General features: G+C 39.1%; 2 protein-coding genes across 2 annotated transcripts in view; both read right to left on the bottom strand.

Moving 5' to 3' along the window:
* Window positions 1–13538, bottom strand: part of LOC123230511 (zinc finger protein 345-like) — a 78063-nt gene that overhangs the window by 54029 nt on the left and 10496 nt on the right. The window contains exon 4 of the mRNA XM_044656649.1: window positions 6677–6803. Within this exon, the coding sequence (XP_044512584.1) occupies window positions 6677–6803 (127 nt within the window). The remainder of the gene's footprint in view (window positions 1–6676; window positions 6804–13538) is intronic.
* LOC123246118 (zinc finger CCCH domain-containing protein 15) lies at window positions 578–3258 on the bottom strand. Its single transcript, XM_044675061.1, has one exon. It carries the CDS (start codon window positions 3091–3093, stop codon window positions 1816–1818), a length of 1278 nt encoding a protein of 425 aa, XP_044530996.1. The 5' UTR covers window positions 3094–3258; the 3' UTR covers window positions 578–1815.

The raw sequence follows: 13538 nt of genomic DNA, 5'->3' as shown, positions 1-13538 counted from the left end.
AATAAGACTCAAACTCCTAGGGATGATGTGAAATTAATGATAACTATGAACTCATTTACCCAGTAGAGGGCAATGAGCAAGTATTTTGAAATGCTTTTTCCCTTGCTTTCCATTTTATCATTTGGTCTTGAATTTGAGGGAAGATTGAAGTAGGAATACAGAAAAACTTGCTAGACTAAGCAAAATGAGGAGCTTTAGTTTTATACTGTTCCGTGACTCTAGTCATTGAAAAGCACATTTTAAGGTTGCTTTGACATTCTCAGGGCAGGCCCACCTTTTGCTTCTGCTAGGCTACCTTCTTGGCTTTGCCTTTCTTTCTAAAAACCAGACCCAGCCCAAAGTGGAAGAGGCTGCCTTGGCATATAGCAGTTTCCCTACAATACCCATCTTCAAGGAAAAACTGTCTGGTATAAATAGAGATTTTGGACACAAAATTCAGGCCTAATTACAGGTTGGACTAGATGACTTCTGCGATTAGCTTCAGGAAGAGAAATCTGTAACAATGGTTTAAGTTTTTACCTGAAACTAACCAGAACAGAGGGGACACAACTTTGGGGGCAAGAAAAGAAAGTCCTACCTTACCAAAACATGATTCAAAGCTTTTTTTTTTTTTTTTTTAAATGAAAAGCAGGCACTAGGAGAACCCTGGGCAGAGACCAAGACACTATGATAACACAAGCTAGATATTGCACTGTAGGCAAAACCCACTGTAATTTTGCCTTGCAGATCTTATGCCCACACTTACAATTCCAACAAAAGAACTCTGCTATCTCTAAGGCACACTTTAACATTTGGGAAATGCAAGGAGAATATCATCCACAAAAATGCACCAATTTGCTCTCCTTGAATGTTTTATAGTCTTAAAATCTCTAAAATTTGTGAAAATTGACTTTGGGAGTGGGAGTACGTGAACCCTTGAGGCAAACAAGTCCACATTCCCTGTGTCTTCTCCCAAGTATAAGCAAAGATCTTTTGAGAATCTTCATAAAAGAGAATAGAGAAGAAAGCTGAGCATAAGTCTACCACAGTGAAATATCTTGCCTGGCTTGGAATGGAAGAAATTATAGCCATGGGACTTGGTACAACTGGATGAGTTTTAATAACATAATCATTGACAGCCTGCAAATCTTTTTTTTTTTTTTTTTTTTTTTTTTTTTTTTTTTAACGTTTGATGGTCTTTATTTACAACTTTGTTGGCAAAAAGGCAGAGGGAAAATTTAAACCGGCTTACAGAGGGCATTCCAGATGATGCTGTCAGTTTAAAGAACTTGCATCTTTAATGTCCATCTGATTAATTATCCAAAGAAATGTAACACTGAATCTGCATAAGTTGTCTATTTATGAAGTACAGTGCTCTTATTTTAGGCAGTCTTTTTTTTTTAATATATAAATACAAAGTAAATCAAACCACTCATTAAAAAGATGCAGCTTAAATGAGGGATATTTTCAATATGTATGTTGTACTTGGTAATAACACATGCCCAATAAAACTCACAAGTTGGAAAAAAGCATTTATACTTCCTACTTCAATTATTTACAAAATCTTTTCTGTAATGACCATTATATTTCAGATTACTTATGACCTACTCTGAACTTACTATAGAGGTGTAGTCAAGGTCAGAATAGAGGTGATAAGGGTGAATACTCCTTTTTTGGGGGGAGGGGAAGAGGGATTTGAGGAGGGGGTGCCTCCTGAAATCAGTGTGAGAAACCATAAACATCTTGTTTAAGAATTCTAGACAGGAGAAAAAAAATTAATGTAGTCAATTTCAATTTATGCTGAGCTGACAATTTTTTCATCTGACTTGCTTGCTGTCATTCCTCTAAATCAAGTGTGTTTAATTCTTCTTCAAGTTCATCCAAATCCTCTCCAGTAAAAAGGTTTTCATCAACAGGAACAGCACCAATCACTCCATTTTCCTGTTCTTCATTATTTTCTTCCAAATCACTTTGTTCTCCATTTTCTGCCCCACCTCCTGAAGCTTCACTCAATTTATTATCGTCCTTCTCTACTGAAGTATATGTACTGAATCTTTCAAGACTAGCCACAGTAATACCAGTCTCATCCACATCCTTTGGGATATATTGGCTCAAATCTATATCATTTACTCTTATTAGATCTTCAACCTCATCACCACCAGTTCCTTGAGTATATCGAGTATCATCTGCTTCTTCATCATCATCATCAACCAGTTCAGGACGAAATTCAAAAACTTCTCGGCCACTGATCACTAGTGCTTTTCCTGCCTTAAAGTCTGCTTTTCTTCTTTCCATATCTTGCTCAAGTTTATCAATCTTTTCTTGTCTTTTCCTTTTCTTCCATGCAAGAAAAGACTCTAAAGTGATTTTGGTAACATTTGGTCCTAAAGCAGAACGCTCTCTTTCTATTAGATCTTCTAATGAAATTTCATCTTCTTTTTCTTCTTTCTTCTTATCTTTTTTTAATACAAAACCAGGAGGAAGAGCATGACGGTACATACAATTATCACCACCTCCGGGGCAAACCCAAAACCAGCCATATTTGTTGTTTTCAATAGCATCAAGAAAGTGCTTGCACACTATTTGAGTTTTTGGTTTTTTCTTTTCCGCCTCACCATGCTTCTTGTTCACTACTTCTTCCAGCTTTTTCTCATCCCAATTATCCATGGTATCCTTTTCAAGTTCTTCATCTCGTGCATCTATATAAACACTTCGTTTTTCACATTTTCTTTCTAGAGACAAATCATGGGAGAACTTACATTTATCTCCTTTAGTACACTGCCCTTGCTTAAAGAATGCACATACTACAGATTTGGGATCTGCACCTTTACTTATTTTCTGAGCAGCAACTACAGGTTTGAATAGTTCATTTAACTCCTGAAGTTCTTTCTTCTTGTCATCTTTCTTTAATTTCTTATCACCTTCATTTTGTGCAGCCTGTCGTGGATTCTGTTGACCAAATTTAACTTGATGAGTCACAGCCTTGATGAACTTCTGTTGCTTTGCCCCTTTCTTATTCTTCAAACCAAAAGTTTTGTCCTCAATGATTTTCTCCTTCTTTTTCTGTTCCGCCTTCTTGTTGCCCCCAGCCGGAGCCTGTTTCTTGGGGGGCATGGCGGAGCGGGCCCAGGCTCAAGGCACTGCACCGCTTCAGCCCGACTTGAGGGGAATGGGGGCCAGCCTGCAAATCTTGAATAAAATGATACACAGGGGGCAGCTGGGTAGCTCAGTGGAGTGAGAGTCAGGCCTAGAGACAGGAGGTCCTAGGTTCAAACCCGGCCTCAGCCACTTCCCAGCTGTGTGACCCTGGGCAAGTCACTTGACCCCCATTGCCCACCCTTACCAATCTTCCACCTATGAGACAATACACTGAAGTATAAGGGCTTAAAAAAAAAAAAAGATACACAGGTCTGCCATTCTTGTCCAACTTTGGCTTTTTAATAGGAAGAATAGGAGTATTAAATTCTGAGAAGCAAGGAATTATGATTGGATTAGGAATTCTACTATTGGTCTCATTCCCTCAATTCCTTCCTTTCCCTTCCTGTCCATCCAAACTCACAGTTGCGTGAACAGCATGACTTTCCCAGGATTTTACATCTGTATCACATTCCCCAGATTTAACACTACTCTCATTGGTCCCATTAGCTTCTGAATTAGTTCCATTGTTGACACATGCAATCATATTTTCTGTATTCATTTCACATTCTCCACTATTATCTACAATTACACAATCCACAGAAATCTCAGACATTATTACATCAAGATGTTCTTGTTCCCCACATTCACTAACATTAATTACATTTCCTTTTGTTTTAATTAGATTGTTCACTGATTCATTTACATTATCCCTATCACATCCAATATATGTAATCATAAAAACTCATTTCTAATTGATTTACCCACTACTGGAGAACTCTGGCTACACCTTCATAATGAACACGTACCCTTTGTTCTGATTCTCCTTCTGGCAACCAGATCCAACTGTCTGACTAAATTTAGGTCTTTCTCCTGATTTTTCCAATCCTGCATAGTTGTCAAGCCTGGAGCTTGCATTCCTTAACAACAAGAATTATTGCAACCATTGGAGTTACCCCGTCCTTGGTATGGGGAATATCTATTCACATTATTATTATTTTGCCATCCAAATGAATTTTGTTTACAGCCATTATTAAACACATTATTCCTATTCAATTGTCTAGAGAATTGCCCCCTAAACTGATAATCTCTAACAAAATGTCCCAATTGGTTGCATAAGAAACACCTTGGAGTCTTTCACCTTTGCTGTCTAGGCACAAACTGTGTTTTAGACTACACTGATCTCAAAGCAGCTACTGCCTTAATTTCTTTAATTTCACTGTCCTTAATTTTCCTATTGGCTTCCTGAAATTGCTTTTTTAGATCTACTATTACCCCCATCCTTTTCATCAGAATGTTTATCTTTATCTGCCTGGTAGATATAGCAAGCTTTCCTTTTTACATCTTCCAAACCCAAGCTCTCCCAATCAGGGCAATTTGTTTTAAAGACATTTTTTTACCACACTGCATGAATTCCTGACAAATTAGCTCCTGATATGGGCAATAGTTTCCTCAGATAACACATTCAGTCCCATTTGAATTTTGGCTGAATCCATTAACTTGTCTAAAAATGTTGCAGGTGACTCTCCAGTTTCCTGTCTTATCTTTTCAAATTTAGATCAGGTGTCACCTCTTTTTGAATGGGTTTTCATAGCCTCCAAAATGGATTCCCTAGCTTGGCTCAAAAATGCGTAGTTTTCTACTGAATTCAATTAAAGTTCTTGCAAAGTAACAGGGTTAAAGCAGGATTTTTATGTGTCTCCTCAATGAATTGCTCTCTTTCCATTCTAGTATGCAATTCTTCCACTAATAAAGAAAAATCAGCAAAAATCAGGATCAAAACATTTAATACCATGCTTAAATTCCTCAATAACTCTAGTGGCTTTCATAGAAAAAAAGAGGTATTCTCTGTTTATCTTATCTAAATCAGCTGATGAAAACTACTTGTGTATTCTTACATGCACAACACCTACATCTGGTGTTAAATGGGCCAAATTGAGCAAAGGAAATAATGAACTAATCTTGTTATTCAATGCTTCAGTTTCCCTATCAAGCCTAGAGGGATGTTGGGATGTTTCAGCACCCCCCTCAGCTTGCTGACCACTTCCATTAACATTACTATGTTTAACACCACCACGATAACATTGTTCCATTCTATCCAATAAAACCATTTGCTTTAATTCAGGGTCTCTAAACATGATACAAATAATAGCTTTGAACTTATAAACCACAGTCAGTGTAATCCAGTTGAATTTGTAAAGACATTCAAAAATAACCAATCCTATAGGTATACAGAAACATACCTTTAGAGTGATTTGCATGACCAGTGTAATGGCATGCCACCCCAAAATTTCATAACATTAACATGGGATGACCACCAGGAGAAAGTATGGTACCAAGAGTAAGTTGGCATATGCAGCTTCTAACATCCATGCACCCATACTGGCTATATAGCAGGAATACCCTGGAAACAGTACTGTAAAGTACAGCAGCTCAGTAAAACTTCCAGCCACTGTGATGTTTCAAAGTGTCTCAGAGAAAAAAAAAACTGCTCCCAAAATTCCACTAGCCACCTAACTTGATAGACAGATCCTCCAGCAGCACAGCCTCAGAACTGCACTGTCAGCCTGCTAAAATACTGAGCTAGTGGCCCCTCCCACCTGGCTTCACCAAACCTACTCCCAACAGGCTTCATACCTTCCTGCAGGACACAACTGACAACTTGGACCCACAGTAAGTCTGAATCCAAAACCTTGATTTTAAAAGGTTCAACACTACCTGGCTTCACCAAACTGTATTAGGGGAGATGGGATTAGATGGAATATCAATGGATTACTTTGGGCCAGTATCAGGGTTTCACACTAGGGGTTGAAGGGCCAGCAGTAAACTCTGACCAGGTCAGAGCCTGGTCTAGGTCCAGCACACAGACCACTCAGTGTCTGTGTAGAGTCAGTGGATGGTGTAATTTATTATCAAAGAGAGGTTTCGAGGTGGAAGGGAATTTCTGTCACTATTTTACTAGCTAAATATCCCCAAGAACTAAACCTTCACGAGAAGGGTCTTCAGAAATTTGATAGTCTACTCTAATCTCCCTCTCCTCACTTACCTAAACCCCAGAACCTTATTCTAGCTACCCTACAATAACCAAACCTCTCTTGATTGTTACTAGAGGTATTGGTCTGTGGCAGATTAGACAGGGACCCAAGGGAAGGTCCCAGATCAAAACTGGACCCAGACCTTTGCTTACTGATAGTGTAGTTAGTTGGATGTTGATTCAGACTAGCTTCAGGATCACTGGATATTTCCAGGAAACACAGGTCACAGCAGCAAGGACAGGAAAAGAAAATCCACCTGGTTCTTGGAAACCACTCCCAAGGTTCACATGCAGTCAGCAATCTCCAGAGGGAGACTAACAGCTCCTGAGTTCCAGGTTAATCCATCTTCAAATATTCCAGAATCTTTCCTCCTCAGGTCCTCTACAAATCTTCATCTCTCTTGCTAAAACTCTCTCTTCCTAATAACATTAATCATTGACAAAGGCTCAAAATCCTGTATATTTGGCTTAGAATAAGGACATTCTCTTAAAGGCAGATTCAGAATTAACACAGGAAATGGTCCTTACCCACAGAGACTAGATTCTGCACATTCTCCAGCATGACCTCCCGGTAGAGCGCTTTCTGAGAAGGGTCCAATAGGCACCACTCTTCCTGGGTGAAATCCACAGCCACATCCTTGAATATTATTGACCCCTAAATCCACAAAATCACAAGATTTAGAGCTCAGAATTCATCTAGTACAACCCTCATGTTGGAAACAGAAGCACACAAGGGATTTATCCAAACCCTGAAGGGTGTCAGTCACCAGTGGACAGCAGTCATTCAGAGTTCAATGGAAAATTGACAAAGGCACTTTGTGTCTTTAGTAAGAATCATGTCGTGAAGAGTGAGTGAAGTATGAAATTCTGTGGAGTAGAAAAAGAGAAGGTGATCTGAAATTCCTCCTCATCACAAATATCAGAGTTGATATGGTGAGAATATTTTTTTGAAGAGTTTCTGAGAAGGTAGCATGTACTGTGTATTCTAGGGGAAAAATATTGCCAGTAATCAGTGAGGTTTTAGAAAACAATGAAAAAGAATTCTCTACTTAATTTCCAAAAAGTCTGAAATGCTGGATAAAAGCATAAAGAGGATTCCATAGACCTTATATGAGATCAGACTTTGACTCTAGCTAAGTGAAGAAGCATCATCTCCTGTAAAATTGAGACTAAGGGGAACAACTGGGTAGATGTGCCATAGCCAAAACATCGTCTTTGTTTTATGAGAAATGGCATTTACTACCGGAATATATTCAGTCTTTTTACATTTAGTTACATGGAAAGAAGAATAAGTATAATGAGGAAAAGAAGGCATGTTTTATCTTTTAAAAATATAATATTTTGGTGATTAAGCTAATTCAAAAGAAAGATAATGACACTGTAATGATTGAAATTCTCAAGAGGCAAAATTTCTTCATTTAAAATAATTTATTAATTGACTGGTCATTTAATGTGGTCAGTTGACACTCTCCAAAATCTAAAAGTAAGAAAAATGGGTAGAACGAGCTAATATAATAAAAATAACAATCCTACCTGAATTAATTTACTAATTCAGTGCCATACCTATCAAAATACCAAAAAATGCTTTTATACAATTAGAAAAAATTACAACAAAGTTCATCTGGAAGAACAAAAGATCAAGAATATCAAGGGAACTAATGAAACAAAATGTGAACAATGGTGGTCTAGCAGTACTATTGGGGCTACTTGGCAGCTGAGTTTACTGCCAGCTGGAGTTCACAAGTATCCTCTCTTCGAGCTTTCAGTTTTACTCTCAGCAAGTTTGATATTTAATTACATCTCTACAATTTTGCTCCCAAATCGCTTAACAACTTGGTATTGAATACACTTCTATTTCACCCCTTTCTGATCCATTCCCTATTGTTCAGACTGGAATGCCCCTGGGACATCCAATGGAAGAATTCTGAGGAAAGGCTGAGTTTCCAAAAATAGGAAGACACAATTCCCCAGATCCCCAATACAATCTAGAAACCTGAAACTCTGCAAGGGTCATTCCATTCTTCTCTACACCCATGCAGGGACTATTCCACCCCCAGAAAGGGCTTTGTCCATCCTTATGGTGACACTATATGGAATATCCTTCAATTGACACCATCACCTCGCGGGAGGAACATGTCTGAGACGCAGGTTTTTTGGTCCAGAACCAGCATTCCCACTCATATAACAAAATTCGGCCTCCAACAACAGTAGCAGAAGCAGGAAGCAACACCTGGGGCCAGGTCTGGGAGGGAGAATTGTTCTTGATATAGCTAAAGGACATTCAAACACTTCAGAGAGGAAGGATGTGGCCCAGTGGAAAGGGCAGCCACCACCACTAGCAGGGACAGCGAAAGGTCCTCATTCAGATACACTTAGAACCAGGAGACAGAAAGAATTCAGGCCCAAAGGAAAGCAGAGAAATCTGGGCTCAAATGGAAGAATGAAGTTCCAAGGAGAGCAGAGAGCTTCTTGTTTATAACTTATCTACTCTGGGCAGTTCCTGGTAGTCCCCACTGCCCTACCTGCCTTAGCTCTGATGTCCTGAGATCATGGATATCCTCCAGTGACACCCAAGTTCAGGACCTCAGGACCCTGACTGTCTCTACACCCCAAGTCCTGCCCTCTATTACCTGAAATGCCAAAGCCACCAGAATGCTCTCTTCAGCCTAGACTCTATCCAGGCATCTCCACCACCCTGGGGCTTGATATTCCATTTGGGCAGTCACCTACAAGGCTGGTCACCCTAAGACCTTCCCCCTTACTATCCTTCTCTTTCCTCTTACTCCCTTCCTTATTCTAAAAATCCAGTGACACTGGGCTCTTTTTCGTTCTTCACATGAGACTCTCCATCTCCTGACCTGGTTCCAGCACTCCTCTCCTACCTCCCCCAGCTTTCACTACTGTCACCCTAGTCTCTGCCTCCTCAGTACACTGGATTCCTTCAGGTTTGGACAAAAATCTTGTCTGCTACAAGAAAATTTTATTGACCCATTTTTGTTTGACTTCTTACAATTTATCTTCTACATATGGAAAATTGTTTTATTGCCTTTATATTGTTGATCATACAATCATTTAGATAAGTAACTGCAATGACAATTTTTAAGAGTTAAACATGGCTATTCTACCAATTGTGTATAAGATATCAAGTATAATAGAATACTGGCCATAGTATTGAAAGGGATGCAGTTTGGTGTATCAGAGTATTACAGCAATGAATGATATTGAAGACTTCTGTGGGAAGAATAACAGCTTTAGGTCTGTGTACTTCTCTAGGGAAGCTGAGAGCCGAGCAGAAGGAGCTGGGCTCACTGGGAATGGGGAGTCTAGAGCTGGCCTGAGGAGATCCCATGAAAACAAACTGGGCATGTTCAGGTACTGTTTGATCCTTTGAGGATTTAGGCAACAAGAAGCTCCTCAAACCATCGTGGCCCAGAAAGGTTGCTGTGACCTAAGTGGTTGGAAAGTTCTGGGGGACTCATTAAATTCTCTTCTCTTAACCTGGGACTGAACGTGGGACTTTGTATCAAATGCTCCAAATCTTTCTTACCAAACACACTGCATGTTTCTTAACATCCTCTGAACCTTCTGCCTGTTAATGGCCTGCTAATTATGTCAGAAACCCACAGAACATCCTGCTGTACGTCTCTATGGGACTTTTAGTACAGGCTGGGTGGGGTGACATCTCCAGCTTCCATTTACTGCAATTAAGTTTGGATCTTCAGCTCAGAATTATGGCCCGGACATTTCTTTCTGTAGGGATTAAGGAAAGGATTCAGGATTCTGAGATCCCTTAGGAAGAAGTTCTGGGGATGCTCAGGAGCTTTTCTTTTAGAAGACTCTTGTTTTCTGACTCCTCATTAAAGACCCCACTTTGAGCCCCATCCCATAAGAGGTGATGTTTTTCATGGCCTATTTTGTGTTAAGTCTTGTCTTATCAGGGTATATTGTAGTTACTCTCCTTTTCTTTATATTTTCTAGTGAGCCAAGTGCATAGTGTCATAATCAGACTCTGGGAACTGAGAGTCTCACCTTGATTGACAGGTGAAGACAGTTGGAGACATTGGAATGTTCCCAGAGACCGTGAGGACAGGAGGAATGGCAGCTGGCCAGAAAGGATATAAATATCCTGGCAGCCCCCTGACAAGGACCCCTTTGTCTTTTGGGGTCTGCTTTGGCTTTGGCTTTGGCTTGGCTGAGCCCTGCCTGAAATCCTTGGCCTACACTCTTGCCTTGGACATTTGATCTTGAACATTGATTGACCTGTGGGTCAGACCGTGGATCTTCTGATTCTCTCTGAATCCCTAGATATTTTGGCATCTAAACCATCTCTAGATATTTAGGTATCCCGGGCCCGGGGTGGGTGGGTGGGGAATCCAGTAAGTGGGTAGGAAAAGAAGCAGAGGGTGGTAAGGGTGGCATTTCCTGAAGGCTATAGGACTGGCACAACAACTTGCAGTAAGAAGCTGAGAGACATCAATATTTGTGTCATCCAAACAAATTGCTTACTCTGGTTTGGCCGTGGCCAAGCTGAGCCAGAGGAGGTGAAGAACAAGAGCTCCAGCATTACTGAAACAGCCTACAGTCCTGAGGGATTACTGTCATAGCCTTTAGTGACAGGGTCTCCTATCCCCAATCTGTTCCTAATGATTCCTTTCCCTTACTGACATTAATAGATAAAGTTTATTAAGTACCTTCCTTGAGTAGTTATTCTATCACAACTCTTGGGAGGGAGCAACGCAGTCAGATGAACGTTATCCGAGGCTAATAGAGCCCAATATTAATAATCACTCCGACCCCAGGTGGGACCTGAAAGGGTCACCCATCCACTGACCTTTAGGGATCCTGCCTGGGAGCTGTTATCAAGAAGGGGCAGTTATTATAACCTCCAGCTGAGTGACAGGACTCGGGTGTCCCTGCACCAGCCATCAAGGGAATCCAAAGCACAGCTTCCCTGATATTAATAATAACTAATAACTAGTATAACTAGAATATTATAAAGATACCCTTTTTTTATAACAGTCACAGAGAAAGGCCCACAGCGGTGGTTATGTGCCTCCATCAGAGTTGGGTGGTTTCTGTTTTCTATTACTTCTCAGAGGAGAAAATTTCTGCAGATCTGCTGGACCTTATCCAAGTATGTCAAGTGTCTGTTTTTCTCATGAGCTCTAGAAATGATTTGCCTTTGAGGGAAGCTTGAATTTGTTCATTTGATACAAATGGCCTCAGTACCCAAAAAGAAGTCTATAAATTACACATTATTCTTACATAAACTAGCTATTGCAAGGGATTAGTCTTTCATAACAAAAAAACTCAATTAAAAACTTAGATATTGGTCCTAGGTTCAAATCTGACCTCAGACACTTCCCAGCTGTGTGACCCTGGGCAAGTCACTTGACCCCCATTGCCTACCCTTACCACTCTTCTGCCTTGGAGCCAATACACAGTACTGACTTCAAGATGGAAGGTAAGGGTTTAAAAAAAACCAAAAACTTAGATATGTATAATATAGAAATTAGTCACATTATCTTAACCATTGGCTAAATATACACTTATATACACTTTCAAATTTTTAAAAAGGATAAGCCAGCTTTATGATCCAGTATGTTAGAAATATGTTGTATATAAATTTCTAAATAAGTATCTTAAAGAATAAGTATCTTAAAGTAAACGAGCTATTGTGGGGGCAGCTGGGTAGCTCAGTGGATTGAGAGTCAGGCCTAGAGACGGGAGGTCCTGAGTTCAAATCTGGCCTCAGACACTTCCCAGCTGTGTGACCCTGGACAGGTCACTTGACCCCCACTGCCCACCCTTACCACTCTTCCACCAAGGAGCCAATACACAGAAGTTAAGGGTTTAAAAAAAAAAAAAGAACAGAAAGGAAACCTTAAAGGAATCTCTGCTACTGAGCTGTGAAGCTTGTAATAAATTTCTGAGACGTGAAACAACTGTTTTGGTCAAATTCTTCACTTAAAGTGATTAAGCCAGGATTAAAAGTTAAAATCAGGGGCAGAATTCTTTGAAATGCCCTCCCACATGGACTAAAACTCCATTATTTTTTCCAAGTTCTTCTGCATGCGAAAAAGATAGAATCTATATTCAGTTTTTAATCAAAGTTAAAGAAATTGTCCTCTAAACAATAGCACGCCCTGCCAAAAAAGAACAGAGATAAAAGTGAACCAGACCATCAACTTAAGTGATATTTTTTTCAAAAGAACCTGCTTTTGGTAAAAGCTGCTATCTTTGTTCTTTATGTCCTTCAGAGGAACTTAGAGACAGTAATAACAGGAGAAAGTAATAGCAATTAGTAGTAATAGCTTAACAAATAAGAGGAAATGAAGTGAATACACATGGTTTAGTATAACTGTCTTATTCATTAGTCTTAGCATCTTTTTAGTCTGATTAGCCAAAATGTAAGAATAGCAACAGTAAAAATAATACCTGCTGGCCACATTAAAAAAGACTAGAAACAAGGAAAATATATAAAACTAAATTGAAACTAATCAAATGGCTAGGACAGAAATGCATAATTTCTCAATTTCTAGATGATTTTTAATTTCAAAATTAGAATATGTATTTGTTCTTTAGTAATAACTTAAATCTTTATTGTGCTAAAATTAATAAATTCCCAGATTCTAAATATGAAATCAGGATTATATATTTGCAAATTTTCTAGGAATACAGATGCTGTGTGCATTACTGATATTATTACAGTTTCCATAAGTCATGTCATGTCATGATAAATACTAAGTATAAAATTCTACTTGTCAAATGACTCTTTGGAAGGTTCTGCTTCTGAATTTTTTGGTACAAATTATTTAACTCAGAGATTACTTGGATATAATTTGACCTACTTAATTTGATACTGACTTCAAAAATAAAATATCGATGTTCTTCAATGCTTCAAAACACAAGAAGAGGGGCAGCTGGGTAGCTCAGTGGACTGAGAGTCAGGCTTAGAGACAGGAGGTCCTGGGTTCAAATCCGGCCTCAGACACTTCCCAGCTGTGCGACCCTGGGCAAGTCACTTGAACCCCATTGCCTACCCTTACCATTCTTCCACCTATAAGTCAATACACAGAAGTTAAGGGTTTAAAATTAAAAAACAAAAAAAAACAAAAAAAAAACACAAGAAGAATTGTTTGATCTTACTAGCAGTAAAATATTCACACCTTTTACATTCAACTACACTATTTACTCAATAGGTTATATATATGATATATAATATAATAAATAATATGTAATAGGAAGTAGGTTATATAACTTTAAAAAACCTTTCTTTACACAAATGATATCTACAAGCTTAAAATGATTCAATAGTATTCTCTCCTCTCTAAAGTTCTTGGAATTTTCATTAAGATCCCTTATTAATTGCACTTGTGGGGCAGCTGGG

This window comes from Gracilinanus agilis, chromosome 1, assembly GCF_016433145.1.
Source record: "Gracilinanus agilis isolate LMUSP501 chromosome 1, AgileGrace, whole genome shotgun sequence".
In the NCBI taxonomy this organism is placed as follows: domain Eukaryota; kingdom Metazoa; phylum Chordata; class Mammalia; order Didelphimorphia; family Didelphidae; genus Gracilinanus; species Gracilinanus agilis.
The sequence above is the reverse complement of the archived record's forward strand: the minus strand, read 5'-3'. Positions and strand labels throughout refer to the sequence as shown.

Bases quoted from the DNA above. Each gene is read 5' to 3' on its own strand.
- LOC123246118 (XM_044675061.1), bottom strand. From the start codon at position 3,093: ATGCCCCCCAAGAAACAGGCTCCGGCTGGGGGCAACAAGAAGGCGGAA.